The 15463-nt window shown below is 54.5% G+C and overlaps 2 protein-coding genes across 11 annotated transcripts in view; both read left to right on the forward strand.

Annotated features, from left to right (window-relative positions):
* SLC26A11 (solute carrier family 26 member 11) overlaps nucleotides 1-4200 on the forward strand; it is a 65137-nt gene extending 60937 nt beyond the window's left edge. The window contains exon 17 of one of the 2 annotated variants that reach the window (XR_013407440.1): nucleotides 4144-4200. The gene's annotated coding sequence lies outside the window, so the exon portion shown is untranslated. Of the gene's footprint in view, nucleotides 1-4138 lie in introns of both variants that reach the window. The other variant, XR_013407441.1, reaches the window with a different exon arrangement.
* The window catches only part of RNF213 (ring finger protein 213), a 134153-nt gene that overhangs the window by 20194 nt on the left and 98496 nt on the right, over nucleotides 1-15463 (forward strand). For all 9 annotated transcript variants that reach the window (XM_077973145.1, XM_028836895.2, XM_028836894.2 and 6 more), the window contains 6 exons: nucleotides 7927-8475; nucleotides 8736-8858; nucleotides 9791-9969; nucleotides 10639-10797; nucleotides 11728-11930; nucleotides 14805-15088. In XM_077973145.1, coding sequence (XP_077829271.1) covers nucleotides 7927-8475; nucleotides 8736-8858; nucleotides 9791-9969; nucleotides 10639-10797; nucleotides 11728-11930; nucleotides 14805-15088 — 1497 coding nt within the window. The remainder of the gene's footprint in view (nucleotides 1-7926; nucleotides 8476-8735; nucleotides 8859-9790; nucleotides 9970-10638; nucleotides 10798-11727; nucleotides 11931-14804; nucleotides 15089-15463) is intronic.

Consider the following 15463-nt stretch of genomic DNA (forward strand, 5'->3'; position numbering starts at 1 on the left):
GCATTTAGAAGTATTACAGGACTCGCTAATAATATCGAGAATGAAATTAGCTAACACATGTAATGAAACTTTGGCTTTTGGGGAAAAGCAAGGGAGCTTCGTACCTTGAAGAGTGATATTTGTGAAGTTTATTACTGTTTTACAGAGGGCGACACTCCCCGCCTTCCCTGCGCCGCTCCCCCCCGGCCCATCCACATGGTCACGTGTTCATTGAACAGCGATTTACTGAGCATCCACCACCTGCGGTGGGTCCTAGGTCTCAGGTGTATGCAGAAACGTTCGAGGCAGGCGTGCTCTTCCCTCTGTGGCCTGGGGCTTGGCCGTGAGCCCGCTCCTGCAGCTCTTGGGAAATGCAGGCAGCGTCCACATGGGGCTGGACTTACTCAGACCTAAGGCACGGTGTGGGTGGAGAGCTCATTCTCAATAGCAACAAAAATATGAGAAGCAGCTTGTAAAATAAAGGACGGATTCATAGGCCTGGCGAGGAGAAGGCTCTGGGGCTCAGCAGACAGTGAAGCCCCTGGAGAGGTGGACCCTTCCCCAGAGAGAACGTGGAAGGTTTAGCACTGCAGAGATGTCTGCTGTCACCCAGAGTGACACAGGAACTTAACCAACTAATTAATGTGTAACAGTAGTACAGCTCTGAATGGGTTTGGTGGTTTTTGTTTTTGTTTTGAGACAGGGTCTCGCCCTGTGTCCCAGGCTGGAGTGCTGTGGCAAAATCATAGCTCATTGCAGCCTTGACTTCCTGGGCTCAAGCAATCCTCGTGCCTCAGCCTCCCGAGTAGCTGGGACTACAGGCGTGCACCACCACGCCCAGTTAATTTTTTAAATTTTTGGTAGAGATGGGGTCTTGCTGTGTTACCCAGGCTGGTCTGAAACCCCTGGGCTCAAGCGATTCTCCCACCTCAGCCTCCCAAAGTGCAGGGGATTACAGGCATAAACCACCACCCCAGCCTGGTTTTGTAGTTTTGGAAGCTGACAGAAAGATTTTAAACTATCAATTGGAGAAGATACTTAACGGATGTGAGAAGGAGGAGAAATGGATGGGAAATTTATAGTAAAACTGTCAACGTACACGGGTGGAAACATTCCCGTGGAGTAACAGGCACAACCTGGGGATGCGCATGGAGCATGAGTTGTGAGCTGGAGTGATGCACGGCATGTGCGGACCGGAGCGTGTTGGTCACGGTGTACACACGGGTGTGGAAAGTGGGGTGTCTGAACCATGGGCTCAGCATTTGGGTACAACACACACACCCCACTCACCGCACTCACAAACCCCCACAAACCCCCCAACACACACACCCCACTCACACACCCCACTCATATCACACACACACCCCACTCACACCACTCACACACCCCCAACACACACATCCCACTCACACCACTCACAACACACATACACCCCACTCGCACCACTCATACCCCCTACACACACACCCCACTTACACCACTCACATACCCACCACACACATATCCCACTCACACCACTCACCCCCAATACACACACATCCCATTCACACCACTCACACCCCCAACACACACCCCACTCACACCACTCATACACCTCCAACACACACACCCCACTGACATCACTCACATACCCACCACACACATATCCCACTCACATCACTTACCCCCAACACACACACACACCACTCACACCACTCACACCCCCCCAAATACACACACATCCCACTCACACCACTCACACACCCAACACACACACACACAACCCACTCACCCCGAACACACACACCCCAACACAGATACATACCCCACTCACACCACTCACACACACCCAACACACACACACCCCACTCACCTCCAACACACACACCCCACTCACACACACCCCCACACACACCCCAACACACACATACCCCACTGACACCACTCACACACACCCAGCACACACACACCCCACTCACCTCCAACACACACACCCCACTCACACACACACCCACACACACCCCAACACACACATACCCCACTTACACACACACCCCAACACATACATACCCCACTCACACCACTCACACACCCCCCAAGACACACATACCCCACTCACACCACACACACACCCCTAACACACACATCCCATTCACACCACTCACACCCCCAACACACACCCCACTCACACCACTCATACACCTCCAACACACACACCCCGCTGACATCACTCACATACCCACCACACACATATCTCACACAACTTACCCCCAACACACACATACCCCACTCACGCCACTCACACCCCCCCAAATACACACACATCCCACTCACACCACTCACACACCCAACACACACACACACAACCCACTCACCCTGAACACACACACCCCAACACAGATACATACCCCACTCACACCACTCACACACACCCAGCACACACACACACCCCACTCACCTCCAACACACACACCCCACTCACACACACCCCCACACACCCCCACACACCCCAACACACACATACCCCACTCACACACACACCCCAACACATACATACCCCACTCACACCACTCACACACACCCCAAGACACACCCCACTCACACCACACACACCCAACACACAAACCACTCACACACACGCCCCAACACACACACACACCCCACTCACCCCACTCACACACCCCCCAACACACACATGTCCCGCTCATACTCATCTTGTAGTCACACTGAAATACACAGTGGTCTCTCGTTACCCACAGGGGATCGGTTCCAGGACCCTGGAGGACACCAAAATCTGAGGATGCCCAGTCCTAGATATGAAACGGCGTGCCATCGGCACATAACCCACAGCGTCCCCTGTGCACTTTATTTTTTATTTATTTATTTTTGAGACAGATTCTCCCGCTGTCCCCCAGGCTGGAGTGCAGTGGCATGATCTCGGCTCCCTGCAACCTCCGCCTCCTGGGTTCAAGCGATTCTCCTGCCTCAGCCTCTAGAGTAGCTGGGGTTACAGGCATGCGCCACCATGCCCGGCTCATTTTTGTATTTTTAGTAGAGATGGAGTTTCGCCATGTTGGCCAGGCTGGTCTCAAACTCCTGACCTCAGGTGATCCACCTGCCTTGTCCTCTTAAAGTGCTGGGATTACAGGTGTGAGCCACCGTGCCTGGCCTGATTCAATATTTTAATGTAAAACAGCATCCTAAAAGGTCTAGAAAATATAGGGGGATATTTATAAAATTCTGTAAATACTTCTAAGCCTCACCCCCCGCTAAAATTATAAATACCACTATGATTTATATAGTTGGAGATTCTGGGTCAAAGAAGACCATGAAACTGTTCAGTGGAAAAGCAGACAGCAGGAGGCACCAGCAGCGCGGGGCCCCTACCGGGGCACTTGGCCAGTCCTCACCGAGAAGTAAGCGGTCCCCAATTCAGGGCCAGGCGGCAGTTCACAGGGGAACAGCTGAGAGGGGTGAGCCTGGGGCTGCTCCTTCGAGACCTCAGCCCCGCCTGCAGGTGCGATGATGTCAGATGGTGGGTTTTGTTTCTACAGAAAAGAGGGTCTGGGCTGGCGGCTTGAGGGCAGTGGTCTTCCAGGAACTGGATCATGGTCCCTCCAAGGATCTGTCCTGCAGTTGCCTCTGTGTTTACTGCAGTTTTTCCGCAGCCCCATGTTGTGAGCAGAGGGAGTAAGGCCTGGCCCCTGCCTCCAGCCTCCCTGGGCTCTGCCCAACCTCCGCATGCTGCTGCTGCTGTTTATTCCTGGCTGGCCACTCCTCCTGCAAGGCAGGCCCTGGGGAAGGCTGCTGGCAGTTGTTCCTAAGGTCTGAGCCCTTTGCTACATCAAGGAAAGAAGCAGTAGGGGGCCTGCGTCTTCCATGCTGGTTGGGAGGTGGGGGGTGGTCAGGGGCCTGCCTCAGTGGGCTCCTCCTGTTCCCAGCTGTGACTCAGCAGTCCAGAGCCTGAGGATTCTTAGTTTTTGCCAGAGCCTGATTATGTCGTTGAAGCTGCTAGAGCATCCATGACCTTGGCTTATTTTCAACTTTCATAGTTAGGGAATAACTTAATTTGAGGTTTGATTATTTTAACCATTAGAAATCTTTGGGTTATGGCCAGGCACAGTGGCTTACACGTGTACTTGCAGCACTTTGGGAGGCCGAGGTGGGTGGATCACCTGAGGTCAGAGTTCAAGACCAGCTGGCCAACATGGTGAAACCCCATCTGTACTAAAAATACGAAAATTATGGCCAGGCACGGTAGCTCACGCCTGTAATCCCAGCACTTTGGGAGGCCGAAGAGGGTGGATCACCTGAGGTCAGTTCAAGACCAGCCTGGCCAACATGGTGAAACCCCGTCTGTACAAAAATACAAAAAAAAAAAAAAAAAAAAAAGCTAGGCATGATGGCAGGTGCCTGTAATCCCAGCTACTCGGGAGGCTGAGGCAGGATAATCCCTTGAACCTGGGAGGTGGAGGTTGCAATGGGCTCAGATCATGCCATTGCACTCCAGCCTGGGCAACAAGAGCGAAACTTCGTCTCAAAAAAACAAAACAAAACAAAACAGAAACCAAAAACAGAACAAAAATTAGCTGGGCGTGGTGGCCTGAGCCTGTAATCCCAGCTACTCAGGAGGCTGAGGCAGGAGAATTGCATGAACCCAGGAAACAGGTTGCAGTGAGCTGAGATTATGCCACTACGCTCCAGCCTGGATGACAGAGTGAGACTCCATTTCAAATAATGGAAAGCCCAGCTCCACCTGGCTAATCCCATTGAGGGAGTTTATTATGGACACCTGATGAGCCCCGAGGCTGCAGGCGAGGCTTGGTGCAGGCGTCTCTGGCCCTGTCTGCTCTGCCTTCCGGACATGGCTCCCCCACCGAGCCTCTCACCAGCTGTTTCCCGTCACTCCCTCGTGCCACACAGTGGCTTCCCCGTGATCCACCTGCTACTCTGTCATTCAGGGGACAAGAGAGCGCCTCCTCTGGTGAGTGATTCCTCTGGAGAGAGGAAGCGCTTCCTCAAATCTCATTGGCTCTGATTGGCTCCCGGGCCAATCCCCCAGTGGGTCCCTGTGGCCAGGATGATAGACCGCAGTGGTTGACATCAGCCCACGCACAAGAGCTGCCCCTGGGGCTGGAGTAAAGCTGATGGTACTGAAACCATGCGGCCGAGAACAGGGAGAGCCAAGGGACCATCCCCCAGGATAGGCCATCCTGTGCTGTCACCAGGTGGCCACAAACACCTGCTGTGTGTGGACAGTGACCGTGACCACAGCATCACCGATGGGGGCCTTGCGTGTGCCAGGCAGTGTCCTACAACTCTCTGTGTGCTTCGTCCCATTTGGTCACCCTCAGTGATGCTGTGATGTGGAGACATCTGCTGTCTCCACTTTAAAGATGGGGAAACTGAGACCCACGGTGGCTCAGTGACCCACCTGGGGTTGCTTAGCCAGTGTGGCATGGGGTGAGCTGGATGGGAACTCAGGCAGGCCCTCTAAACCCAGCCCAGACATCACTGCGTGGCAGCCCCAGAGGCACCAGGCAGCTGGCCGGGCAGGGACGGTGTCATCGCCTTTCCGAGGCTAGGCTGTCTTCAGGGCTCGGACCCCACCTGCCAGGTCTCCTCAGCATACTGAGGCCGATGGGTGCCTGCAGTGAGGGGTTGTGCAGCACCTGCCTGTTTCTTGACGGCCTTTTGCTTCCCCCTTTCAGCAGGTCCCCGGCAGCTGACCAGCCTGTCATTCAGAGGCTGACACCTGCCCTGATGACGCCACTCTCCAGTGCTGGGCCCCAGCCCCGGACTCTTCTGCTGCGGTTGCTTCTGCAGGTGCTTTTTTTTTTTTTTTTTTTTTTTGTTTGTTTGTTTTGAGATGGAGTCTTGCTCTATTGCTCGGGATGGAGTGCAGTGGCTTAATCTCGGCTCACTGCAAACTCTGCCTCCCAGGTTCAAGCAATTCTCCTGCCTCAGCCTCCCAAGTAGCTGGGATTACAGGCGCCTGCCACCACGTCCGGCTAATTTTTTGTATTTTTAGTAAAGACGGGGGATTTCACCATGTTGGCCAGGCTGGTTGCAATCTCTTGACCTCCAGTGATCTGCCTGCCTCGGCCTCCCAAAGTGCTGGGATTACAGGCCTGAGCCAACACGCCCGACCTATTTTTTTTTCAATATTTGAGATGGAGTCTCACTCTGTCGCCCAGCTTGGAGTGCAGTGGCCAGATCTCAATGAAGCGCCATTTTAGAGTCACGGTGCGCTGGGAGTGAGTCTTCCCTGTCTGCACCCAAACGCTCCAAGTGTGTCATTTCAGGGGTGGTGCTTGCTCCCAGGAACGGGACCAGGTGCTCTCAGCGGTGTGGTGGGTTGGTGGTCTGGGGTCGGCATCAGGGATGCAGGCCGAGCAGGAGGCTAGAGCCGAACTGTGGCCTGGGGAGATGTTACGGGTCGGGGGGCAGGTGGCGGGGGGCGGGGAGGGGGCCTCCTGTGCTTTGTGTACACTGAGCGTGGGTTTCCTCTGAATTTAAAAAGGAGGAGAAAATCAGAATTTCTGGCCCTGGTTCTGGCAGGAAGTGCGGTCGTGTGTGAGAGAGAAGGCCTTGCAGTGTCGGCCTGGCCTCCTGGAAGCCCTGGGGCACAGCCCTGTCCAGCTGCTGCTTCGCCATGCCCTGGGCGGGTGGGAACGCAGCCTCCTCCTGGGGCCACACAGGGGCCAGCCATCAGCCGAGGGGCTCCTGAAGTGGCAGTGACGGGACCCTGTGGCCCTTCCTAGTCCCCTCACTACCAGTTGCTGAGGAGAGGGTAGATTAGCCCCTGGGCTGCACCTCAGTGTGTGCGGGTCTTCCCGGGCGTGTGGGTGCAGGAGGTGGGGGGTGTGGAGTGGGCACAGGTTCACACCTGCTGCCTGGCAGTTCGGGGCCCTCATCACACACCACCAGGTTTCAGGGGATCTGCAAGTCACTTTCCTGTAGTGACCCGATCAGCACGCACCCCTGAGCACCATACCCTGGGAGATGCCTGCGGGGTCCCAGGGTCCTGGCAGCCTCCTCCCACCAGCTGCAGTCCTGGTTCCAAGGTGGGGACGGTACCCCTGAACCTGGATGTGCCTTCGAGCCTGGCTGTGCCTGCTGAGGGTGCGGAGGCAGCTGCTACTCATTTTTCAGTCTCCTCCTTCTCATTTCAAATTTTGTGTACGAAATATTTTTATAGAGGTGCATAAAATGTGGAAAGCCTGCGTGTGCTTTCTAATGTTCAAAACCAGGCCAGGCACGGCGGCTCACGTGTGTACTCCCACACTTTGGGAGGCCTGAGCCTGGGTGTTGGAGACCAGCCTGGGCAACATAGTGAGACTCTGTCTCTACAAAGCATTTTTTAAAACCAGCTGGGAATGGTGGTTCACGCCTGTAACTCCAGGATTTCGGGAGGCCGAGGTGGGCAGATCGCCTGAGTCCCAGAGTTCAAAACCAGCTTGGGCAACATGACGAAACCCCGTTTCTACACAAAACAAACAAAAAATTAGCTGGGCGCAGTGATGCTCACCTGTAGTCCCAGCTACTCAGGAGGCTGAGGTGGGAGGATCACTTGAGCCCAGGAGGTCGAGGCTACAGTGAGCCGGGGTTGCACCACTGCACTCCAGCCTGGGTGACAGAGGGAGACCTTGTCTCAAATAAATAAATAAATATCCATGTCCGTGGATGCCCAATAAACAGTGAGCCCGTGTGAGGGTCTCCGCCTGGCCGTGACCGTGCTGAGTGTGGTAAAAGCACTTCAAGGCCACTTGCCCCTGACCCTGCCCATCCCCAACTTTTGTTTCTTAATTTCATTCTTTCCAGGTAATTGCAGATCTAACAGGTGTTAGGCACTTTGGTTGAGCGAAGCTTGATGTAGCTGAGAAATGGGAGAGAAAGTTGGAGGGAAACGTGGGCTAGAGTACACTAAATCTAAGAAGTAAAGTGAGTGTCTGTCTTTCTGTTTAGAGCAAAAAGAAGAAAAGGAAGAAGAATAAGAATCTGAACAACTCCGCTTCCTCAGAGCTGGATTCCTTGCCCCTGTCTCCTGCCAGCCCCTGTCATCTGACTTTGCTTTCAAACCCGGAGCCTCAGGACGCAGCCCGGCCCCACAGCCAAGCCCAGCAGAGTGGCCCGACTGGCCAGCCGAGCCAGCCCCCGGGCACAGCCACCATACCACTGGAGGGTGACGGTCCCTTCGTGCCCACCAAGGTTGGTGACAGCCCCCTGCAGGCTCAGGCTTTGGGAGAAGCAGGAGTGGCCACAGGAGGTGAGGCTCAGAGCAGCCGCCAACCCCAGGACCACACAGAAGGGGAGGACAAGGACGCTTCCATCCCCTCTGGGGGCAGAGGCCTGTCCCAGGAGGGGGCCGGTCCCCCCACCTCTGCTGGTGAAGGCCGTTCTGGGAATGAAGATGCTGCCCAGGAGCTCCTGTTGCCTGAGTCGAAAGGGGGCAGCTCTGAGCCCGGGACAGAACCGCAGACCACCAGGCAGCAGGCGGGGACCCCAGCCTCTACGGTGAGTCATCCGAGAGAGATGGCCGGGAGTGGCACTGAGCCCTCGGCACCTGGGCTCTGCTGCAAGGTGCTGGCGTTGCTTCCCTGCCAGGGAGGGTGTCCTCTGGGCCCTTCTCCCTGGGTGGGGTGGGAGGGCTGCCCTCCACCCGGGACGCCGGCCCCTCCTGTCCCTAGGCTTGTGGCAGCTACTGACCCTTAAACCATGTCCGAGTCACCCTGGTCCATTTGGTCACCTTGGCTCTGGTGTTTGGGGTCTTGCAGGCAGTTGATGCTGCAGCTGAGCCAGCCAATGCAGTTAAAGGGGCTGGGAAGGAAATGAAAGAGAAGATCCAGGGAATGAAACAGCCGCCAACAACCACTGCTGCTTCCAAAACACACTGCCAGGTGCGTCTCCTTCCTGCCTGCCGGCTCCAGGAGGCCCTTGTCCTGCCCACGGCTGCCCCTCTTTCATTTAATTATTCAGTGAATATTTAAGTGCTGGGGATATAGCCGTGATTCAGACAAAGCCCTGGCCTTCGGGGTGCTCACCTTCTGGAGGAGAGAGAGTCAGGAAACCGACCTCAGCAGTGAGAAGAGCATGGAGGGAGGGAGGGGAGAGGGCACTGGGGTGGGCCCCGAGGTACCGTGGCCCCCCACAGCCCGAGTGGCCGGGCAAGGCCTCTCTGAGGAGGTGGTGAGGGATGGTCCCGGAGGTGTCTGGGATGTGTCCCAGACAATGGGAAGGTCATGTGCAGAGGCCCTGGGGTAGTGTGGGGTGGGCCTGTTCCCAGAGCAGCAGGGACACCAGTGCTCCCAGGAGGAGTTGGGGGAGGAGAGGCCACCAATGAGGATGGAGAGTGGCGCCTCTGGAGGCTGTGATTAGTGACCCTAACGGCACTGGAAGGTCCCAAGCAGGGAAGGGTTGTGGTCACTCAGTCCGCTGTGAGAAGCATCCCCTGTAGGGGTCGATGTGGAGGCTGGGCCGGGCGCGGTGGCTCACACCTGTAATCCCAGCACTTGGGAGGCCCAGGCGGGTGCATCACCTGAGGTCAGGAGTTTAAGACCAGTCTGGCCAACATGGTAAAACCCCGTCTCTACTAAAAATACAAAAATTAGCCAGCCATGGTGTTGTGTGCCTGTAGTCCCAGCTACTCGGGAGGCTGTGGCAGGAGAATTGCCTGAGCCTGGGAGGTGGAGGTTGCAGTGAGCTGCTGAGACTGCAGTACTGCACTCCAGCCTGGGGAATAAGAGCGAGACTCTGTCTCAAAAAAAAAAAAAAAAGAAAAAGAAAATGTGGAGGCCAGCCTTGAAGGTCGGGGTTTGGTTCCTTGTTCCAGGAAGCTGAGACCAAGACCAAGGACGAGACGGCTACTGCTGGAGAAAAAGTCGGTAAAAATGAGCAAGGGGAGCCTGAAGACCCCAAGAAGCCAGAGGGGAAGAACAAAAGTGCAGCTGCTGCGAAAAAGGAGAAGGAACAAAAAAACCAGAAAGCGGGTGTCCAGGAAGTGAAGGCAAGGTAGGGATGACCCCACAGGGGAGCAAAGGAGACCCTGCCTGAGAGCCCGGCACACCCTCTCCCTGCACAGCTCCCAGGGGATATCCAGGCTGCCCTCTAGTCAACTGTTTTGGCAAGTTTAACTTTGGGGGAAAAGGGAACCACTTAGGAGGTGGAAGGGGGCGGGCACCTGTGCCAGTTTCTTGTTTCCTAATAGCCCCTGGGGTCCTGGAGCCCTCGTGGGCCTTTTGGAACTCAGGAGAGGGGCTGTTCTGGCTCGGACACCTGCTGGTGCCTCTTGCCACTGCCCGCAACACTTCAGAGATGGGCAGGGATTGGTCACCTCTTCTTCCTCCATTTTGGAGACAGGGAAGAGACAACCCCACAGGGGGTCGTGTGTCAGACATGGATGTGCTTGCATTTTTGCTAGGGTGTGATAGTGTGCATTAGGAACACAAGGACCATGTGCGTGTGTGTATGTGTGTGTGCACATGTGTGCATGTGCATGTGTGTGCATGTGCGTGTGTTCGTGCTTGTGCACGTGCACGGATGTGTGTGCGCGCGTGTGCATGTGCTTGTGTGTACGTGTGCGTGTACCCGTGTGCACATGTGTGTGTGCATGTGCGTGCATGTACATGGCGGGTGGACAGATCTCGCAGGAATCAGATTTCTGTTTTGGTTTTCCACCAGGACGCTGAGCCCGGGCAGAGGAGTCACCGTGTACTTCCACGCCATCATCTCTAATCATTTCTCATTCAATCCCGACCACCATAAAGTCTTCATCAGAGGCGGAGAAGAACTCGGCGAGCCGAAATGGAGCAGGAATGTCTGTGAGCTGCACTGCACCAGGTGCGCGTGTCTGTAGGCTTGGGAGGAATCCCTCAGGCAAGGCATAGGATGCCTAATCTGTGACATGTATTTAAAAAAAAATTTTTTTTTTTTTTTGAGACAGAGTCTTGCTGTGTCACCCAGGCTGGAGTGCAGTGGCGCGATCTCGGCTCACTGCAGCCTCTGCCTCCTGGGTTCAAACAATTCTCATGCCTCAGCCTCCCAAGTAGCTGGGATTACAGGCGCCCACCACCATGCCCGGCTAATTTTTGTATTTTTACTAGAGGTGGAGTTTCTACTAAATGCTGGCCAGGCTAGTCTCAAACTCCTGACCTCAGGTGATCCGCCTGCCTAGGCCTCCCAAAGTGCTGGGATTACAGGCATGAGCCACTGCGTCCAGCCTTTAAATAATTTTTATCAAGTGAGTTGACGACATCCTTTGGCTTTTGGAAGGTGACTATTTCAGACAGCTCTTCCTGGACATGCATTTCTGTGTCACATTCCATCATGGACCTTTTTTTTTTTTTTTTTTTAAAGTAATCTTTCTTTATTACACTGTTTTTTTAGAGAGGGGATCTTGCTCTGTTGCCTAGGCGGGAGTACAATCATGACTCACTGCAGCCTCAATCTCCTGGGCCACCATGCCCAGCTTTGTTTATCCAAGACAGAATCTTGCTCTGTCACCCAGGCTGGACTGCAGTGGTGGGATCACAGGTCAATGCAGCCTTGACCTCTGAACTAGAGAAGTCCTCCCACCTCAGCCTCCCATGGTGTTGGGATTTCAGGCATGGGCCGCGGAACCCAGCTTTGCCAGGGTTTATTTTCTTGTTCTAGAAGCCTCCTCTTAGTCCACATCAATTTGTAGCTTTGCACTCCATGCTGTGTTTGAGAAGAACTAAAATTTCCGGGATGGGAATTTTGGATAACCAACTGTATCCTGTTCATTCCCAGAGACTTACATCGTGATGGCATTCTTGTTGAAGGCAGCGCCGTCATTTCCAAGAAATACCTAAATAAATACATTCCTTACAAGTACGTCATTTGTAATAACAAGGGCTCTGCTGAGTTTGAGTTCATCTACAAGCGCCAGCAGAAGGAGGGCGAGCACGTCAACCGCTGTCTGTTCATAAAATCTTCACTTTTGGGCTCAGGAGGTAAGTCGTGGCAGGAGGCTGTCTGCTCACCCTTCCAGAGTGCAGGTGCCAGCCCTGCAGTACTGGGCGCGTCTCTCTGGAGACCACAGACTTTGCCTGGGCAGTGAGGGCCTCTGCTCCGCAATGGCCCCTCCCCAGCCTCGAGGTTCAGTGACACTGACTTTGGGTTGTGTCCCTGGTTGGTTAAAGATATGTTGGCTTCTCCTTTGAGCTCAGTGTGACTTACCCACTCACTTGCAGATTTTTTTGTTTGTTTGTATTTTGAGATGGAGTCTATCGCTCAGGCTGGAGTGCAGTGGTGCAATCTCGGCTCACTGCAACCTCCGCTTCCCAGGGTGAAGCAGTTCTCCTGCGTCAGTCTCCCGAGTAGCTGGGATTACAGGAGCCTGCCACCACCCCCGGCTAACTTTTGCATTTTTAGTAGAGACGGGGGTTCACCATGTTGGCCAGCTGGTCTTGAGCTCAGGTGATCTGCCGGTCTCGGCCTCCCAAAGTGTTGGGATTACAGGTGTGAGCCCCTGCGCCCGGCCGGAAAGCATTTTTAATTAAGGGAAAGGAGAGAACACGAAGCCAGAAGAAGGGCTGCGACTGGGAACAGAGGGGCAGCAAAGGCCTGGAAGCTGGGTCAGGGACAAGTGCAGTGACCAGGAGGCCACTGGGACTTGTCACTTCTCTCGAGATTTTCAGATGGTTGACTGGAGATGACGCCCAGAGCCCCGTCTGCAGGCTCCTGCCGGCTGCCATCCCCAGCCTGTCAGCCGCTCCGCCCACCTGTCCATAGACGCGGGCGCTCCCCTTCTCGCAGAGCCCTCTGTGCCCCTCCATGCCTCTCTCAGGGGTCCCCCGCCTGAGTTCTCTGTCTATAAACTTGGGCTCTCTTGGTCACCTGGACTCCCAGCACTGCCTCCTCAGCTGGGGGGTCCTGGGCTTCCCCTGGCTCCCCTCCCTGCACAGTGACACTGAAACTCAAGGAAGTGAGCTGGGGTCAACTGGTTGTTGCTTTCCGCTCCCTGCCCCCTGCTGTCCGGTGTCTTGAAAATGGTTGTTTTACTGTTTATGTTGTTCATATGTTGCTTTAGGCAGATACGGGAGAATGTAAATTTAGTCCCTGTCATTCCACCTTGGACAAAGACAGAAGTCCTAAGAACTTTATAAAGTATTTATTTTTTTGTTTTTGTAAACATTTTTTTTTTTGAGACAGGAGCTCGCTCTGTCACCCAGGCTGGAGTGCAATGGCACGATCTCAGCTCACTACAGCCTCAACCCCCAGAGCTCAACTGATCCTCCCCCTCAGTCCCCCAAGTAGCTGGGCCTACAGGCGTGTGCCACCATGCCTGGCTAATTTTTCGTATTTTTTTTTGGAGAGACTGGTCTTGCTATGTTGCCCAGTCTGGTCTCAAACTCGTGGGCTCAAGCAATCCGCCCATCTTAGCCTCCCAAAGTGCTGGGATTAAGACGTGAGCCACCGTGCCCAGCCAAACGTGATTTTTACTAGCTAGAGAGTGTACTCTGAGAACTTAAGCTTTGAGAGAATAGGCCTTAGTCCAGTAATTCCATATATAAATATATTTAAATATGGAATTCTATAGATATAAATATGGAATTCCTTCTCTGATAAATGCCATGGCATTGATGGCTCAGTTAAAAGGGCGCATGGTGGCTGGGTGCGGTGGCTCACGCCTGTAATCCCAGCACTTTGGGAGGCCGAGGCAGGCAGATCACAAGGTCAGGAGATCGAGATCATCCTGGCTAACATGATGAAACTCCATCTCTACTACAAATACAAAAAGATTAGCCGGGCGTGGTGGTGGGCCCCTGTAGTCCCAGCTCCTCAGGAGACTGAGGCAGGAGAATGGCATGAACCTGGGAGGCGGAGCTTGCAGTGAGCCAAGATCGGCAACTGCACTCCAGCCTGGGCAACAGAGCAAGACTCCGTCTCAAAACAAAAAAAACAAAAAAAACAAAAAAAAAAGGCACGTGGTAGGGGATTTGAGCTGGAGGTCGGCAGAAGCTTCCACAAGGAGGTGATGACCGAGGTGAACTAAACAGTTGCAAGCCCTGCTGGGCCCGGGGTGCAGAGCTGGGGTGGGTGGGCCTGACAGTCTACACAACTGTGCGGCGGGTGGGGCCCCCGCCCCCCGCAAAGCACAGCAGAGGGCTCAGGAGGCCTGTGAGGGTGCTTCCCGTTTCTGCCTGATTTTTACTTCTGTTTGTATGTCTTCACGGGGCCTCTCACTCTCTCATTGACCTCCTGTGTTTTCTAATTATTTTACAGTCGACCTCACTGGGTTCTCTGTAATGAGGTCTGCACTCACATCGTTTGCAATGGAGCTTAAGAACAGTCATGAATTCAGCCCTTGCCCTGTACCAGCCACCATGCCAAAGGCCATCTGTGCCTGCTGGGCAGCCCGCACCTTCCTCCAGGGGCTGTGTCCCATTCCTAGTACAGAGGAAACCAGCTCAGTGATGGACTGGGACGGTGCTCAGTTGCTAGTGAGGGATGTGGTTTCTGTATGACACGTTCCACCTCCTTGTGATGATGTTTAAGGAAGTTGTTTATCAAGTTTGCTGAGCTACACAGTTAGAGATCCGTTGCAAGTCTCAGGCCCGCTGCATTTCGCGACCCGGGGCTTTCCACTCATCACTGTGGGACGTCTAGGATGTCCGTTTGCACGGGGCCGGCCTCAGATAAGAAGCCAGATGGAGGGAGTCTGGCTGTCGTCAGTGTGCAGGTTTTTGCTTTTCCCTTCCTCCATTCCTCTGGCCCGTTTACTCCATCTCTGTGCCAGTCGTGATCAGCCTTCTAGGCCAGCGTCTGGGTCTCCAGGGTTTTGATGGTCTTAGATAGACTCTCCTTCTTTCTGTCTCCCTCAGACTGGCATCAGTACGATGACATAGTTTGTATGAGGCCTCCCGGGAAATTTCAGAAAGTCATGAACCATATCGCAGACTTCACGAGGAAGGACCTGGTGAAGGGGAAGCAGATTGCCGCCACGGTCATGCTGGATGGCATCTTCAGCATCCTGCAGACCTGGGACACCATCAACCTCAACAACTTCTTCACCCAGTTCCAGCAGTTTTATTTTGTCGTGCGACAGCCTATGATTTATGAAGGACACGCACAGCCGTGGACCGCTTTGCAGTACGGGGAGAAAGAGGTATCAGGCTGGCCACCAGCTGCTCTACCTTCTGGGCAGGAGCCTCACCTGACCTGCTAGTGCCGGCCGGATGACCCCTTGACTCTGTGGGCCGGGTTGCAGATGGGAATGTGTGGAAGTTTCCGACCTTTTCTCCTACCACCGTGTCTTGGAATTTCCCCGCCTTCCCCATTTTCCTCCTTTTCCTGGTTGTAATCTGAACCCCACCCCAGCACCAGTCCTGAGTCCTCCCCTGGCCTTGGAGGGAGAGTGGAAGGAACGGGGAGCCCTCCCGCACTGCACCTTTTCCCTCACTGCGGTGCAGCCTGGGCGGGTTTCAGGCCAGCCTGGAGCTGTTTCTGAGGGAAGCTGAGCGCTGGTGAGCCTCGGGGGCCC

This window comes from Macaca mulatta, chromosome 16, assembly GCF_049350105.2.
Source record: "Macaca mulatta isolate MMU2019108-1 chromosome 16, T2T-MMU8v2.0, whole genome shotgun sequence".
NCBI classification, from domain to species: domain Eukaryota; kingdom Metazoa; phylum Chordata; class Mammalia; order Primates; family Cercopithecidae; genus Macaca; species Macaca mulatta.